The sequence below is a fragment of the Argopecten irradians genome, chromosome 2 (assembly GCF_041381155.1).
Source record: "Argopecten irradians isolate NY chromosome 2, Ai_NY, whole genome shotgun sequence".
Lineage (NCBI taxonomy): Eukaryota > Metazoa > Mollusca > Bivalvia > Pectinida > Pectinidae > Argopecten > Argopecten irradians.
Genome location: NC_091135.1, coordinates 10,819,331 through 10,838,445, shown reverse-complemented (window position 1 = coordinate 10,838,445; position 19,115 = coordinate 10,819,331). Strand labels below are relative to the sequence as shown.

Genomic DNA, 19,115 nt, shown 5'->3' with positions numbered 1-19,115 from the left:
ATTATACACAGACAATATATCTTCAAGTCAATTTGGTCTGAAAAAACTTTGACCTGAATTATACCTGAAATTGACCTGAAACAATCTTCTTGTGAATTCAGGTCAAATTCTTCATGTGAATTCAGGTCAATTTCCGGTCAATTTCATATTAATTTCAGGTAAATTTGACCAGAAAAATTTGACCTGAAAACTTTCACCTGAAATTGACCTGAATTTACCTGAAGACATATTGTCTTGGTAATTATATTGATTCGGATATTTCGATGGTTTGAAATATTGGAATTCAGCACATTGTGTAAAATACGTGTATGGATGATGTTTAATATCATCCAAAGTAGAGAATCATTTAGAATCAAATCAAAACATATATAAACGTAATAAGTACCTTTGATATTTATAGTCTCTCAAACGTGATAAAAAAAAGGAAAAATTTGTAAGGATTTTATATCATTTTAAAAGATAAAATATTATCCATTTGAAATCCTCCATAGCAGGGTTAAGATCGCATCGATCGCTGTGTGAAGAAGTGTTAATCTCGTTGATTCATAGAATTACACTCTCGTTCGTATTGCTACATTAAAATTTCATTGAAGATTTTCTTAAAGTGTTTGATGATAATATTCTACGATGTCGAATATATAATACGAAAAACTAAAATGTCGAATTTCACTGTGTGCTTTTCATTGAATTGGGTGTTAAGTTGTAAATTTATGATACAAATTGTTGTGAAAGAAACGATAAAAATACAATAGGATATGCTAACAGACTGAATACTTCTGATAGACATGTTTCTGTGAAAGGGTTTTAAAGTCCCATTATGTTTTTATGAATGTTTTACAATCTAAACATTGATGATCCTTATGAATTTATATTTACTTACTTTTGTTCAAATATGTAAAGTTTCGACAAAAATGCATATTAAAAGTATATAGAAATGGAACACATAAATGTGTATGTCTGAAAATAGCCTTTGTGCCTATAAGTACCCGGATACCACGGGGAAATTTAGAACTTTTTTAGATTTATTCAATGCTTTACAAAGTTCATCCGTATTAAACAGGTTCTTCTTTCCTAAATAAAAATACAATACTTCAGTAGAACTGTATACTCCATTCTGACGACTTTAAACACGCACTTAAACGCCAAAACTACAAAAAAGCGAAGTATTACTTAGTAGAGAATACCCCTCAGTTGCCTCTTAATCGAGCGTGTGTACCCGCTTCGTTCTTACCTCTGTACCTGTGTAGAGTGCATTGTATAACTGTTTGTTCGCCAAATACTTACTTATTCTCAATTAATTACTTTCCATGGTTAACTCCCTCACTATTTTCATATGACCAATCTCTGATAATGTTTTTTTTTAAAGGATATAAAGATTTTAAGTAGGATTTTAATTGATATTTAAAGAGACTCATATATAGAAACGACGAAAATAAGATGACAATGCATTAGCGTAGTCTGTCAATATAAACTATCAGTTGACAAACATACCTTGGGTCAAAGGTTATACAAAGCGGTTCTCCTATGTGATGTTTACCTTAGTGTGGACTGTGGCATCAACAGAGCGTACCAACGGAGTCCCCCATCATTGCTACAATCCTGATTAACTACGACATTTTTAATTAAGAAATATCGCCATAAGAATACCAACTCTACCATTTGGCGAAATTTGGTATTTTTTTTCGATTAAATATATTACGAAAAGACTAGAGCCATGTCAATTCCTCTTTAAAAATATAATCATAATAGAAAGTAAGATAATTAAAATAAATTGTTAATGTAATTTTATCATGTTTGACTGAATAAAATCATCCTTTTCTGCTTACTCTAGCGTGTTTTCACTATAGTTTCGGTTTCATTTAACCTATGTATATGTACGATATATTCAATAACCATTGATATATAACATCATTGATATCAACATGCTTAGTTTATATACCATGATGAAAATGTACAGAATACACGTGTTTCTTGTCGTCCTTAAACATTTGGAAATTTCTAAATGCATTCTCAACAATTAAAGAAACAGGAAAAAGTGAATCTTAGTAACCAAATGCGAAAAAGAAACTTAAAGCATTTATCAAATACAAACGCAAAACTATGGATTGCACATCTATGAAATAGAAAGAAAATAATTCGATTGCTAATATTTATTTTTTTTTTTTTTTTAAAAAATCTCAGTGTCAGTATTTTGGTTTCACCAAGGTTATGCTTGTTTTGTTACTTTTTTTGACAGTTATACTTTTTTATATCATTTTCGTCAGGGTTACAAGGATGCATAATTAAATAAGCTGATTGAAGCATTTCTAAGGTACGATGTTGATTATGCAATGGTGATATATACTCCATACATAATAAACAATGTAGGTTTGTATGTAATTAATGATTAATTAATAGATTTTTTTATGTTATGGAGATATAACACAAAAATCATAGGACACCCTCAATAAACCGCAAAACGGTTTCTGATGATATTACACTATAATTTTTTGTTATATTTCAATCATGGACCTTTGGGGATGTCCGTATTGTGTTAAATCGCTCGCGTAAAATAAATAATGTCGTTTCTTGTCGTCCGCGGTTAAACATTTGGAAAAGTTTCTAACGATATAATATCAACAATTAAAGAAACAGGAAAAAGTGAATCTTAGTAACCAAATGCGAAGAAGAAAAGCTTAAAGCATTTATCAAATACAAACGCAAAAAGTAATTCCAACCGTTTTGGATTGCACATCTTTGAAATAGAAAGAAAATAATTCGATTGCTAATATTTATTTTTTTTTTTTTTCAAAAATTCTCAGTCTCAGTATTTTGGTTTCATCAAGGTTATGCTTGTTTTGTTACTTTTTTTGACAGTTATACTTTTTTTATATCATTTTCGTCAGGGTTACAAGGATGCATAATTAAATAAGCTGATTGAAGCATTTCTAAGGTACGATGTTGATTATGCAATGGTGATATATACTCCATACATAATAAACAATGTAGGTTTGTATGTAATTAATGATTAATTAATAGATTTTTTATGTTATGGAGACATAACACAAAAATCATAGGACACCCTCAATAAACCGCAAAACGGTTTCTTATGATATTACACTATAATTTTTTGTTATATTTCAATCATGGACCTTTGGGGATGTCCGTATTGTGTTAAATCGCTCGCGTAAAATAAATAATGACCGAGGGCGTAGTCCGCGGTCATTATTTTAAGTTGTACAAGGGCGATATAATATCAATTGGAACAAAATAAAGGTCCTTAATTTTACATTAGATATGTCGTTTCTTTACCAAATGTAAAATCAATCTCTAATGTATATATTAATTACATGAAAAGCATTGGTCAAAGAACGCCCCCCTGACGAATGCAGCATTCGTTGGCAATGAAGGTAGCAAATAAATATCGATGTTCATAAAAATGTGGGACAAGGAAGTAATTCCAACCGTGTGGACAAAACAAAATTGTCAAATTTTCGAGGCGATCTGCCCCTTTATCAAGACATACAAAACGAACACGATTACATAATAGGTTACGAACAGTAATGCGGGACAAAGCAGACAGATATTACAGATGGAGCGCAATTATTAAACTAGAACGCTATAGCATGACAATGGAGCGCAATTAAACCTTCGGCAAGTGGCAAGTTGCTGGGCAGCATATGTAAAGGATCAAAAACGCGTAGAACAGAACGGGAAAATGCTGGAAGTAGGGATTATTAATTGAAGAGCAAGTGATCAATTGATGTCAGTTTGTATATTTAACGTTCATTAATGTCCTTGAGATAGCGGGTCTGTAGATAGGTAATCCAGAATCTCTCTCTCGATCGACGCTTGGTTTGTGTCCAGTAGGAACAGTGCTCAATTGCAATCACCTGCATGTCTTTCCAACTATGGATGGGCAAGTTGAAATGTCTGGCAACCGGATAGTCAGGTTTGTTCTGTTTGATAGACCAGCGGTGATTGTTGATTTTGACGTTGAGTTGACCACTGGTTTCCCCAACGTATTGCATTGAGCATTTCCTACACGAGAGGAGGTAGATGACATTGCTGGATTTGCACGTCAGGTTCTGTCGGATGTTGTATGCTTTGTTGTTGATAGCACATTCAAATGTGTCTGTGGATGTGTGTATGGACACATCATGCACCGTTTATTGTTGCATGTCTGGAATGAACCCGTTTGTGCAACAGGAGCAAGAGGAGGAAGTTTGCTGCTCACTACAGTTTCTTTTACATTTTTTGGTCTGCGGTAGGCTAGTAGCGGTGGCTCTGGGAAAATACGCCTAAGTTTGGTTGATGACTCAATGATTTTCCAGTGGTTCCTAAGGATAGAAGGGAGATGTGGTAAGTTAGGATGGAATGTTACCACACAGGGAACACGTTGAGTGGCAGTTCTGGTTTGGTATATGAGGAGATTGGCTCCATCAAGGGCGCGGACCTTGTCGATTTCTTGGTCGATCAGATGCGATTTGTATCCTCTAGAGAGAAGGTGGCATTTCATCTCTTCGCACCGGCATAAAAATAGAAACACGGAGTCAATGTGCTATATATTGAACGTCAAGTGATCAGTTATTAGCCAAATAAAATAGTGGGGGAAACAGAACATATCTTATATATCTCCATGCATGTTTTCAATCTTATCCCATGGAAATTTCGAATTTCTTCAGGGACTCTTTTTTGTTTGAAATCATTGTGCCTTAGTTTCAGCCAATCAGAAACCACGTCACAAACGGTGAAGTTATTTTCTAACGTTATGAGTTTACATATTTTTAGCCAATGCTCGTTGCAATGAAAAATGAATTACAACATGAACAATATAATCATCGAACATATACATGGCACACATTATTTATTCAGTAATTATCAATACTACTGCGCGACAGGGATACTGTTTGTCCGTTTCTATTATATATCTTCTCATTTTTAAATAAAAAAGGTAAAACGATCTGTAAACAGCTTTATAAAATCTGCCTTGCAAAGAAACCCAGTCATGACCCATTTCTGTACATTATGATTAGATTACATTGGACTGATGTATACTGTATCATATACGATATGGTAATGAATACCGATATATATAGCTTACTACAACTGGCCATTATATCAGGTAATTGATTATCTACGATAAAACATGCGGAATTAATATCCTATTGCTCTATTTCACTGAGGTTTTCTTTTATTACACAAATCGTTAATCCCTAGGATATGAAATCTACATCAAGTTTGGATTACACGAATGCGACCATAGCGTTATAACAGGAAATTGACAAGGCATGAAATACTAATCACAGTTATAAAACGTTCAGAAAAAAGGATAAAAATACAAAATGGGATGTTAATTAAAAGCAAATAGACATTTTATATAGATAATTCTGACTATATAAGGACCGGCTTGTTCCATGCTTTTGAATTTTCAATTAATTTGTTTTTGATATATAACTTAGTCCATTGATATTAGTTTATCCTTGTTTTGTTAGGATTATGTGGCTTTGGGACGTGTCCTTGTGTACCCAGTGGCGCATAAACTTTAAAATTAACAAAATCAATATAACTGTAACATTACAATTGGTATAATGAATGCATTAGTACATACCAAAAACTTACTTGTTTCATCCCATGCAAGTAATAATAACTTTCGTGACTGGTCAACTACTCACTCGCGCACGCACGCGCACCCACGTTTGCCATAATGCGCGAATCACTGTGACCATAAATCGATGGAAAAGGAGTCACACACACAACATTTCAAAGCGTTTTTGTTACAAATGCTTACTCTCTTACAGGTCGTAAAACTTCGTGCTATTTTTATAAACTTAAAAAGAAATAGGCTTATATCCTATCATGGGGTTATGAATCTTAGTATCATTGCCGTATTTTCTTTGGCTGTTATTTGTTTCAATTAAAAACACATTTTATAAAAACACATTTTATCATTCACTTATGCTACTTTTTACCTTACACAGTATTTTTAAACTTGTCCGTTGCTGGATTCAATGTTAAAGTATCGCCCTAAATGACACTGACTGTCGATGGGCCGTTAAATAAAAGAATCTATTTATAGCTACATAATAAATGTGATGGGAATTCCCTTCAAATTCCTCTCAGATGAATGTCCTAGCTACGTACAGTGAGAAGCTGACATAGATTTAAAGTGTCTAGCTTATGTGGTGAGTATTTATTTATTATTATTTGTTGACTTTTTAATGTTCTATGTAAGTATACATCAACCATAACCGATGTAAGATATACGATGCAACACAAACGGGTCCGATTCGTGGTACATGAACACAATCAGAAAAATATAACAATCGTTTAATGTTTTTGAGAATAGATTACAGTGTATCCGTGTTGTGGTAATGTCTTTGATATTGCTGTGTTTGAAATATGTTGATGAAACATTTTTGTAATTCATGTCCATTTTTTATATTTTATATAAAGAAACTCATTTGGCATGAAATATATTAAATGAACACTTTTTGAAGATATAATATATTCAAAATACGAGATAGATTGTTTTAGATGTAATTAAGTGAATTTAAATGAGTGAGGACGCGTCAACTCGAAACTTTTTGTAGCAATTAAATCCATTTGTATCATCTAATGGTTAGTCTCAATTAATCAATTATCAGTAGGGCGTAATTAAAAAAAAAGTGACCTTGCCTAGCCACTCCTTGTGCGACTCAATTTAAAAATCATGATGAATTTTTATAAATGCTGTTGAAAGAAGCATTATAAAACTTTTAACAGGTTCTCTGTTGTCCCACTAGCTTAATATATTTACATTTACTTGCAGGTAAAAAGGAGTTAATTTATGAGTTTATTAACAAAAGGGGTTAAGTAATATCCATTTGAATAACTTTGCTTACATCTGCATTAACTCATAAACTTGTATACAGTCACGCTTAAAAATGTACATGTACAATAAGCTTATATCACCATTCTAATATATATAGTCCGATTCATTTTAAGATCTTGATCAATTTATTAATTTAATTAAGAAAACTGAAAATTGCTTCAGAAGCATTATAACAGTAACTTTAAACCAGCAAAGTGTGAATGAAAACGGATATTTCGGAGAAAACATGGATATACGGATCTTTATTTACAAACACAGAAAAATTGCCGGGGAATCCCCTTCTTGGTATAACCCAGCCGACGGTCGGGCGATATCAGCAGTAGTGACAGATACAGGCCGCAAGTATTCCTTTATTTATTTATTTATTTATTTGCTAAACGCACCAGTGTGGGATTAAACTACATATATCACAATCGTCTGTAAGATGACATTATATTACATTTGCCTAATAAGTTCATCTACCCATTGTTTATGTACGCTGTATATGTATCTGCGTAGTTTCTGATTCGAGGCATGTTTATAAATACACGTGTTTACACATACGCATGTTTGACATTGATACAGTGCACATATGTACTTGATATTTGATTTAACGTTTTATTTTCTCTACAAATAATATGAACAAACACACATATATATTCTGAAGTATCATTTTAACTTTCATGGTTCGCATACTGGTAATTTACAATGTATGAATATCTCTGACTCAAAATCACGAGACCCCGGGCCTAGACAGTGGTTTCTATTTTTAGACATGATTCGCTAGGCGTATATTTTATACACGGTGCTCCATAACAATAAATAAAGTATATGTATTTTACTATTGTTTGATATCTTTTGTTTTGTAAATTACTTTTATATCAACTATTATGTTAATTAAGGTATAACATAAAACTTTATATGGAATATTGAACAAATACGGACAAATAATGTATTATTTACATAATAAATGTATTAGGAATACCTAACAGACGTTCGTCTGACACACTGACCTAGATAAGAAATAGTGTGACGTCATTACTCCCTAAGGTGGGGTTGTTAAGAGTTTAAAATAAGAATAGGTCCGTCTGTTTATGGTCATTTCGGGGTAACAGTGTCAAACAGCTGAGCTGGCGCTAGTGTGGCCAGTTGTATTTAGAATAAATGTGCGGTCAGTCGAGTTTTGTTTAAGAGTGCGTTCACAAGTTTGTTTAATAGGCTAATTAGATAAATAGTTCGATTTTTAAGCCATTCTGCCTTTTTATTTCAGTTTTAGATCTTAAATAAAGTGTTGAGAAATTGCAAATTTTTCAAATTTCTTACCATACATACGTACCTTAAAGGTGCTCCACCGCCGACAGAGCAAAGATCGTATTTATCATTTGGATACACTTGATGTTTATATCTATTTAACACACACACACAAAAATGTTTTCTTTTGTTGTCTGCGTAATCAGAATTATTCATTACAGCAATTGTTTGAACAAAAATGACCAAAAAGCTAATGAATCATTGATCATTTTACAAAACATTTGTGCACTGTATAGTGAATCACTATTGTACGTATTTCCCCATATTCTATTCAAAAATGGTATACCGCCGACGAATGGTCATTTTTATTTATAAAAAAAGGAGTAGGCGAATTTTTCTTCTGTAACAAAAGGTATTTACTTTACATTATTACCAAAAAAGTTTGAGCTTCTTATTTTACTTCAAAATATAAGTATTTAAAATAAGTAACTGCGTCCCGAAAACAATACATGACAATATGCCTTATGTAATATATGGGTGTCTTTAATTTGACACATGTCATATTTCAATATAATAGTTACCATGGAAACGTTATAGCGGAACAATCGGTTGGTATGGTCTGAAATAAGGGGTAATAGGGGTGGGGCGGAATGTATAAGTCAGTATGGCCTACAGTTCTAGTTGAACCTAATGAAAAAGGTTTGTAAAATTTTCGATGAATATGGAAAATATTATCATCCTATTTATTTAACTATTTTCCTTACTATTATCATAACTATTATCATAACTATTATCATAACTATTATCATAACTATTATCTTAACTATTATCTTAACTATTATCATAACTATTATCATAACTATTATCATAACTATTATCTTAACTATTATCATAACTATTATCATAACTATTATCATAACTATTATCTTAACTATTATCATTAACTATTATCATAACTATTATCTTAACTATTATCATAACTATTATCATAACTATTATCTTAACTATTATCATAACTATTATCATAACTATTATCATAACTATTATCATAACTATTATCTTAACTATTATCATAACTATTATCTTAACTATTATCATAACTATTATCTCTTAACTATTATCATAACTATTATCATAACTATTATCTTAACTATTATCATAACTATTATCATAACTATTATCATAACTATTATCTTAACTATTATCCTAACTATTATCCTAATATATATAATCCTTTTTATTATCCTCACTATTATCCTATTTATTATCGTATTAATTATCCTAACTATTATCTTATCTACTATCTATCTATTATCTTAACAATTATCCTAACTAATATCTATATATATTCTATAATTATCCTAACTATATATCATAATATCTATTTATTATCCAACTACTATCTATTTATTATCCTAACTACTATCTATTTATTATCCTAACTACTATCTATTTATTATCCTAACTACTATCTATTTATTATCCTAACTACTATCTATTTACAAGCTAACCGATATTTACATAATATATAATTTTCAGTCATGTGGACATGACGTACATAGGAATTATTTTACATAATGAATAATTTGCGTGCCCCTGTGCTTGTGCTGAGGTGACCAATATTACATTTCACGGTCCCGGAATAGCAGTTCAGCTGGGTTGTTTTTATCTTGTACATACGTTCCTTCCACATATTCATAATTCTAAATATAATTGTCGAAGACAGATATATCTGGATCAAATTATCGATGAAAAGTTACATAATACATATGTATAAGACCACGATCAAGTGTATTGTGGGTAGCGATAGGCCTAGGACGTCTCCTTGCAGGCGGTATATGGAATTTTCAAATTATTATTTGCCTAGATGAAATATGATTTGTTTTAATGTCCATGAGACAGGAGTCATCTCGTCTTTCCGTGTCAACACCAAAATAAAACTAACAGGCCTATTCAAGGACACGTCCTTGGCCTAGCTACTGTAAAATACTGACTATGTATATATCCGATGTAAATACTCAGATATATAATTATTTATTCTGTAGTAATAGAGTTACATGTACATGTAGCCCTCGCCAGATATTGTGAATAGTTTGAATAGGCATGTTTGCATGATATATTAAAAAAAAAAAAAAAAAAAAAAAAACGATGAAAAATTGCCGCCGGTGGTGAGAATCGAAAGATCAGAAGATCTGCACGTTAACACTAATCCAGATTTCTGCTTTTTTATATACAGTGATTTTTTTTATATAAGAAGCAGATAACATTGTTGTATGATAGAGTATTTCCTTATAGGAAAAATAAAAAATTTGTAAATGTAATGTGCATGTAGCTGTTGTTTCAGCATGAAGAAAAGTGAAAAAAGGATAATAACACATTGATCACAAATCACAAATGAATGCTTATTCATTCCTTCAAAACGTCAGCTTTCAAGGTCGAATCACCCGGGCTCATAGAGGACTAAAAAGTGACGTCATTGGAATGTTCGGGATCAAATCGTTAAATTTAGAAATGGTAATCAGAATAAAGAAATTAATCATTTATTTACTCACATCGCAATATTTTCATATCGCAACTGTTACAAGAAACTCTTATTACCTGGTATCGAGTTCTATGCCTGATTAATCTCGATATAAGTGCTGAAAATATCTGGTTTATTGATATTGTTCCGGTACTTTTGTTGAGTTTGAATTCGCAAATTCGAAGGGCGTCAGAACGCTTGTTTTTCAACCGGAATCAACACCGTAGTGATAAAGACCTTCCAAGTGAATTTTTGCATCGGGGGAACAGGGACATAAAAAGTTGATTTTCTCAAAAAGTAAGAAAAATAGAATACATTAAATTTGCCGGAACACTAAAAAAATCATTCTGATTTCGGAACAGTAGGAATAATGAAGAAACCTCTAACAGTATTTTTATTATTATTAGTATATATAATGTAAGTAATTATCCTAACTACTATCTATTTATTATCCTAACTATTATCCTTCTTATTATCCTTACTATTATCCTATTTATTGTCCTAACTATTTTCCTAAAAAATATCCTATTTATTGTCCTAACTATTATCCTAACAATTTCCTATTTATTGTCCTAACTATTTTCCTAAAAAATATCCTATTTATTGTCCTTACTATTTTCCTAAAAAAAATTCTATTTATTGTCCTAACTTTTTCCTAACTACATTGTATTATCCTTACACATACAAATACTGTATTACTAACATTGATAAGATTATAAATTTAATGGTGTGAATAATTGCATTTGAAAGAATTGGTGTACCGCGAAATTAAGTCTCGCGTGTAGGTATCGTTTATGAAACAGCGAAATATGGCCTCCGCGAATTTTAAGGACAATGCAGTATTAACATAGTAATACCTATTTGGTGATGAACACAACAAAATCTTAAAGATGTGCTCCACCGCCTACAGAGCATTATATATACATGTATATAATAAGAATTGTATCTAAGCTAAAGTAAATTAACAATAGCCTGAAGATGTTCTGAAAGGCCTGACAACGTTGTGTAAAGGAATGCCGCGTTGCTGTTTTTATTTTTAGCATATATATGTCTAACTAGCGCTAAATTATATGAAATATTTTTTTGCTTTTGATGCATGCACAGTCAGAGCTTCAATACAGGACAAAGTGCCATGGAAATTTTTCGGTGTGCAATTAAATTAATTATTTTTTATTTGTTTAATTATCAAATTTTATAGTGAAATTAGAAGCTCAAACTTTTTAATGGCGGTAATGGTGTAAAGAAAGTAAAATTTGTAACTGAAGAAAATTACTAATTCGTCTGGTCATGTTTTTGAGAGAGAAAAATACCATTTGTCAGCATTGGAGTATCTTTAAACATTATATTTCTCTTCTTCTTTAGTTTAACAAAGATGGTTGCACCATCCGGAAGCTGTTCTGCCGAAGAAAAAAAATATACTCAGCATATCTATACAGACACAGAATATATGCCCGGTAAAACCTTTGGTGATGGCCCTGAAAACGCAAAGGATTTTGCAAGTGACACTATTTACGAACTGATTCTTGACCTTGAAGAGAGTGTCGGGAAAAAGAAAGACGATTTAGAACAGGAGTAAGTCTAACTGTTGCTCTGTGTATCTAATGTAATGATATCAATCAAGTGCTGTAGTATTCAGATAGATTGAATAAAATGTACTTTTATCTTTATTTTACTCTTCTGTATTTAAGGTACCTTATTATAATAAGGTTATTATGGAACTTCATATAAAGACATGGTTTTCACGTTATAGGAGACTCAATATTCTTGATGGCGGTGGCTTTAACGACATTCGTAAATATGAATTTTCGGCTAAAGAACTTGGGATACACCCTTACGTCGAAGACCTACAGCTTGGTTCTATGGATCGAGTCAGCTTACGACAGGTGGCACCCACAATGGAGGAGTCGGTTGTACAAACATACGACAAACCACATAAACAGCAGACGACAGTGTAAGTAATTCATGAAGGAATAAAATAAAAACAACTGCAAAAACGGTTTGTATATCTTGTTTCCTTATGACATTTTAATAATATCTATTTAAACGACGTTAGGGAATTTTAATTGACTAGGTTTTTTTTTGTTTAATTAATACCTCAAATATTTTACACCCACAGTTTAAGTTACATGTTCCGTAACTAACGTACGTCAAATCAAGAAGAACTTTTGTCAAATCAAGAAGAACTTTCGATTTGCTACCCAGTCCCACAACTTAAAATAAATGCGGTGATGCAAGTTTGTTAATGATAATTCTTGTTATCAGGGTTGCCACAGTTTCCGATGAGGCCGAGGAAAAACCGTGGTTTCTCGGGAAGGGAAAGGAAGCCGAATGCTATATAGATAGGAATGTGTACAAGGGCAATCATGTTGTACGCAAAAAGGTGAGGAGGCATTTGAGTCTACTCTTGTTTGTTGTCTGTCCTTGCTAGTCTATGCCCCGTCATAAAGTGATGACCAAGGCTTTTCTTTGTCCCCGCTACCGTTCCACATCCCAAATTATCCTGTTCCTTCCGCCCAATTCTATCAAGTCCCGTTTAGATTTCACATGTGGCGGAAATCAATATATGTCTTTCAGACATTTGTAGTTTTTACTATCGATAGTAATGCGTTTAACACTTTTTTGTCATGTGGTATAACTAGAGTGTCCAACAGGAATGCGTCACGTATTTCGTGTTATTTGAATTTTCAGTAATACTCGTTAGGTTCAAAGGAAGACGAAAAAAATTCTATATAATGTATTTTGAACAAGTTAGCATGTTTTTCATCCTTGGTACCAGGCTGAAATTGAATAGGCCACATTTGGTGTGCTATCATGAATAATCCATAAGTCAAATCTTCCCCATTTGATTCGTTCCACCATTAGCTGAGGCGGAAATCTTGACCAAACGTAGTTTCCAATTAAAACAAGCATATTTCGTGCATACAATGATTCTCACGTCTCACGTGACAGCCTGTAGTATAGACAGTCTATGTGTTGCTCGTATGACGAAAACTAGTTGGATTTTATTCTGTTTTAATCCATGTGTAATACAAACGCTTGTTACACCCTAAGAGTTTTATTACTGAACTGATCGGCTGACCAAAAACAGTATATATTTTATTTTGATAGGGTACCGATATCATATGTATTTTATGGTATCGCCTCACTTTCCTACATATATGAATCTTTTATTGGCGTGAAAACTTTTGGTTATTCATACAAAGACTGTGGAAAATGTTGCCTATGTCCCCAGGGGTAAATGGATGACAGTGTAATTTGCACCTGAAACCAAGGATGCGGTTTTATATGTTGATTTGCTTATTATTAAAATGTATTTTAATTATTATAATAGTTAAACCTATGAATATTGTTGATGCTTTAGTAAGGACTGTTATTTAATTTATTTTGCGAACCGGTTTCAGTATTACAACAAACAAAGTGAGAGAAAGAGGATTGAGTTCGATGTTCTGAGAGCGTTTAGCAGTCTGAAGAATATACCAACTGTTTATGGTACAGCTGATGAAGATGATCTTTGCATGGAATACTGTGGTAAGTTTGAAATAAACCAATTTTATTTAAATGATCTCTTTATGACTGTTCCTTCCTCATTGTTACTCATGCGTGCACGTTACCTCTGAATTTTACTAAAACATTTGATGTTTTAACTTGGCATCATTTCTCAAAAGTCGAGATTCGGACTCAACTTGTTAGCATACTATTTTTAAACATAATAACAACAGTAAGTAATAGGAACGTACATAGATTTTGCGCTGTCTGTTTTTCTTTTTTGGTCACGTGATTCTCGAAAGACATATTGATTGCTAAACAATTGTAATATTTCTAATTGATTTTAGCTCTCAAATATGTATGGAAATATTACAAAACCCAATATTTCCCCGATAAAACATGATATATCATTTAGTTGCTTATATGATATAGGACCAACTCTCCGGCAGTGGAGTCAAAGCATGCGTGGATTGCCGGAAGTAGAAGTATGGCGAGTATTTGAACAGTTAGCAGACGTTTTGAGGATGCTTCATTTACATCACGTGATTCATCGAGATCTCAAGCGTAAGTTCATTATTTCAGATCATTTTTTAAATGCTAATTTAATATTGGTTAGACAATATATCTGAAACATATCATTATATTTTGTTTAACACCGAACAAGAATGTGGTAATCTGCTCCCCCTTGTATTTGAACGACTTCGAAGTAGAGTTGATATAGTTTATTAAATTTTGTTGTAACTTGGAAAATCATTTTTTTAGCCGACAACATGTGCATCAAGGAGGATACTATTCTGAAACTGATAGACTTCGGATCAGTGCAGACATCTAAGGATACGATATCAAGTGTAGCGAGGGTGACCGCTGCGTATATGTCTCCAGAGCTCTGGATTTCACAAACAATGGGGACTCCATTTGTGTCCGGTAAAGCAGATGTATTTGCCGGCGGCCTTACAATAGGTTTCCTGCTGTACAAGGATGATATAGTTCCTAAAGCATTAGGAACCAATGACATGAAACAGATCCAAGCAAAGGTAAAACAAATCTTGTCTGGCATTTTGATATCGGGCTCCTCATATAGGATGAATGATCTTTCAAAATGAGGGACGGCTAGAGTTAAATCGTATGGAATGTGATCATTTCTTTCACATATACATGCTTATAACGCTACCGATCTTATAAATCATAATAAGAGTGATATATATCGTTAAGATTTCATTTGGAAACTCTAATTAGAGCCAAATATAATTATGATGTATTATGATATATTGATGTAATTGATGTAAAATGTTCATCTTGAAACTCTTAGGTAAGCCAAAGTTAACTTCATGATACAGGTACGTTTATTATTATTATGTATTCCTTATCATTGACTTGCTTGAATACTATTTACAAGAGCTGGTAGTCTCTGTTATCTATGATCAGGTACGACAAATCAAGAAGTGTGGGGAGGCTAAATATATCACGTTTTATTTCAGATGATTGAGAACCCTTCAGCTGTCTCCGAGTATGTGGAGAGGACGTTTCCTCTGGAATACAGTGGGGCATTAAAACAGTTATTGTTGAGAACGCTGGATGGTTACCCTAAAACACGAATTTCAGCGGAAGATGCACACAAACAGATAGTAGCTTACAGTGAGTTGCTCTGAATTTAATTTATATTTGATAACATTATATTTGTTAAGTCCGGTAGATGCAGTCGGAGTAATTTTGATCACTGATCAATTATCACTCCTGATGATTTTGTAAGTAAGCTTTTTCTATTTCATGAAACGTTTTAATGATTTATCGTTGTAGTGTCGCCTCCTCCTCCTCCGACCACTAAGAACGAAGATGAGGACATCAGAATTCTAGGGGTCGAATTATCCAGCTATGGCAATACTAGGGACATGTTGACGCCATCAGGAACTGGGTTTGTTACTGACACCTCTGTCGGTATACAAAATTTCACCAGTTCGGCAACTACTCCGAATCTTTGCAGCAGTCAAATAAACCTAGGGACCACCTATGCTTTTCAAAATCAACAAGATCCAATGTCGCTTTCGTCGGCAACATCACCATTTCCTGCAGATTCCACATTACAAAATGATCTTCACTGGCAACCACCTCTTGCGAAGTCAGGATTTTCCCCGGGCATTGCACCAGAGATGACCGGCGTGCAAAGAACCATTCAACATCTTGGTATCGTCGAAACAGTCAATGAGGAAGCTACAAGAACAAATAATGGAAAGCAAGTTTTAAATGAAAACCAGCAGTCGGTCCTGAATATTCAACAGAAAGGAACAGAGGCCTTGGAAAACCGGCCTACTACAATTCTGAATGAGGGGACAGTCGTGAATACAACTGCGGGCCAAGATGAATACGTCATCGAAGAACCTGATAGACAAGCCAAAAGAGATGTCCTCAAGAAGCTTGGCGATCGAATCAAGAATGGTTCCAAAAAGAGGCCTTACCACGTCCTTCCAACGGAATTCACAAATCTTCCAAATATGAATATGATACCGCCTGGGAAACGTAGAAAAGAACATTAACTTCGAAAGGTGGATTTTAAATGTTTACCATTGTAAAAACATATGCTTTATCTTTATGACTTTCAGGCACCTTATTAAGCATGAGATTCTCTCGATACCGCCAAAAGCAAATATTTTATGTATCTAAAACAAGTAGTACTTTCGTTGCGTAATCACTTCCGTTTACGATTACATTAATTCAATGCTGTTTGAGTTACCTCCCTTATTGCATTGGGCATATCAGAATAAGTTATCACACTTAAAGCGAAGGGGTTTTGCTTTCAGCAATTATCAATTTAATGGTAAACATGCATGGAAACAGAAAATCAAAATCAAACCACCGTAAGATAAGTTGTGTTGGAAGATCCGAACCTCTATACTGACCGTGGCCGTGTGTTAAAAGATGTCCCGACATATTGCCACAAGTCATTCGCCTTTGGGCCGCGAGTTCTAATCTATGTGGAACATTTGCAAGGTACTGACCGCTGGTCGGTGTTTTTTTCCCGGATTCTCCGATTTTCTTCCATAATATAATAACCTTCGCTGTTAATGAAACATAAAAATAAACAAACCAAAATCCATAATACTACCGTAATACCGTAGTGTAGATTTACTGGAATAATGATGTCCATTTTTATTTAATTGTTTATTTTTTGATTGATGTGTATTTCATATTTGTTTGTGTATTAAACCAAATCACTGATTTTTTCAATACGATGTTGATGAGGAAACATCACTGATATATTTGTCTTTTCATATATTGCATGGCATAATAATATTATGTAGCTCAAAAACCTTTTTTTTTGCTCATTTACATCAGCTCAAAATTTCAAAATTCATAGTTATAGATAGAAATGTTGTCAATTTTGTTACTGTCCACTGCTATACAATAGACATACTCACGTGAACATAATTGGAACAGTTATGTTTATGCTCCATGACATAATGCATTTAGAATGCATACATGTATGCTCTATAACGTTTTATTGAAGGACATGTTTTTTCTCTCTCGAATTTACCAGTGATACTCAATCAAACTTTAAATTTTGAAATTAAAGTCTGGTTCTTACCATTGATGTCTATATGTGGAGAACTAAAGACATACACTTGTATATAAGTATATATCAAATGTAGACAAAAATGCTTGACTGATGTCTACTAATAATGTAACAGTGTATCATGCTTGGAAGCTACAGTCGTAAGTGAGATATAAAAGTCTGAAGAGTTGATCAAAGTGATGTTTTCCTTTCAATAGTATGATGCTGAGTTGTACGAAGAAGCGTTAGACAAACTATTTCATTTGTCTTCTTATGTCTTTATTTTTTTCTTATTTTTTATAGATATATTTTTAATATTTTTGATTTTATCATTTATGCGAGTGTTTCGTTGCTTATACCCTATCCATACTCTACATTAGCACATGCTTTTTTTGTATTGTAACTGATTTCGTAATTTTTTCATGTTTTTTTGTTTTTTTTTATTTTAGATAAAATAGTTTTATTACGTTCACCATATTTATCAATTATGGACCTTTGTTGAGATCCATATGGTGTTATATCACCCGAGTAGATTAAATAATGATCGAAGGCGTAGCCAGAGGTCATTATTTCAAATTCTACAAGGATGACATATCACCAAATGGACCGGAAAAAGGTCCTTATTTTTTATATAAGATATGTCGTAACTTAAAAAAAAAATTCAAAAAAATTTTCGTTGTGCAGATTAATTAAGTAATGTGTTTGTCAAAGAACGTCACACGGAAGAATGCAGCGTTTGAACAATGAAGTTCAAAAGGGAATATTTACTCGGTGTTTCTAAAACTGGAACCGAGTCAATATGCTATATATTGAAAGTCACGTGACCATGTATTAGCCAATGGAAATAGTTGAAACTCAGAGCATATCTATTATATAATGTTAATGCAATACAAACAAAAGGGTGATATCATTTTAGGTATGTTTAAATTTTCCTGTACGAAGCGATGAACCATGAAAAAGATACAGTACAACTTAATACGGGATAGTAATTATGGCTTTGTAATTAACAGTTAATAGACGTATTGCTTATAAGGAGAGACTCGATAATGCAATCTTTGTGAATGCAAAATATTTAATGATACCAGATATGAGTTCGTATATCGGTATTTCAATATTGTCAATGATTCCGTATTTCAGTATTTTTGTATCCAGTTTTTGATTGATTACCGTAATTATTACATCGATGTTTAAACTTGAGTTCGGTGTTTTAGTTTAAGAAATATGATTTTGATATGAGTATGTATGTCAGAATTTAAGTAATATATTATTGAGTCTATAATTCAGTATTCAAAACAGTATAGGACCTGTGTGTTTATCGACAACTTGATTAAATTACTGTAAGATAAGATAAACTGAACTCAGCATTTCGAAAATCTTTAATATTCAAATAAAATTTATTATATATCGAAAGATAGTATGTGTAAATTTCCGTGTAGTTTTGTCACAATGCTTTTTCAAACCTATAAAATTCTACGCAA

General features: G+C 32.7%; 1 protein-coding gene across 1 annotated transcript; it reads left to right on the top strand.

The window, feature by feature from the left end:
- Positions 1–6,139: 6,139 nt before the first annotated feature.
- Positions 6,140–18,063, top strand: LOC138314431 (uncharacterized). The gene is made up of 10 exons (XM_069254756.1): positions 6,140–6,164; positions 7,112–7,191; positions 11,967–12,176; positions 12,355–12,555; positions 12,867–12,984; positions 14,006–14,132; positions 14,523–14,654; positions 14,853–15,124; positions 15,569–15,725; positions 15,888–18,063. The coding sequence occupies exons 3-10, from the start codon at positions 11,977–11,979 to the stop codon at positions 16,619–16,621; spliced, it is 1,941 nt and encodes a 646-aa protein (XP_069110857.1). The 5' UTR covers positions 6,140–6,164; positions 7,112–7,191; positions 11,967–11,976; the 3' UTR covers positions 16,622–18,063.
- Positions 18,064–19,115: the final 1,052 nt, after the last annotated feature.

What these genes read in the sequence shown, in the direction of transcription:
- LOC138314431 (XM_069254756.1), top strand. Translation starts at nt 11,977, where the DNA reads ATGGTTGCACCATCCGGAAGCTGTTCTGCCGAAGAAAAAAAATATACT. An exon ending in GATTCATCGAGATCTCAAGC is followed by an intron (nt 14,655 to 14,852) that starts GTAAGTTCATTA and finishes TCATTTTTTTAG; the next exon opens with CCGACAACATGTGCATCAAG. An exon ending in TGAAACAGATCCAAGCAAAG is followed by an intron (nt 15,125 to 15,568) that starts GTAAAACAAATC and finishes GTTTTATTTCAG; the next exon opens with ATGATTGAGAACCCTTCAGC.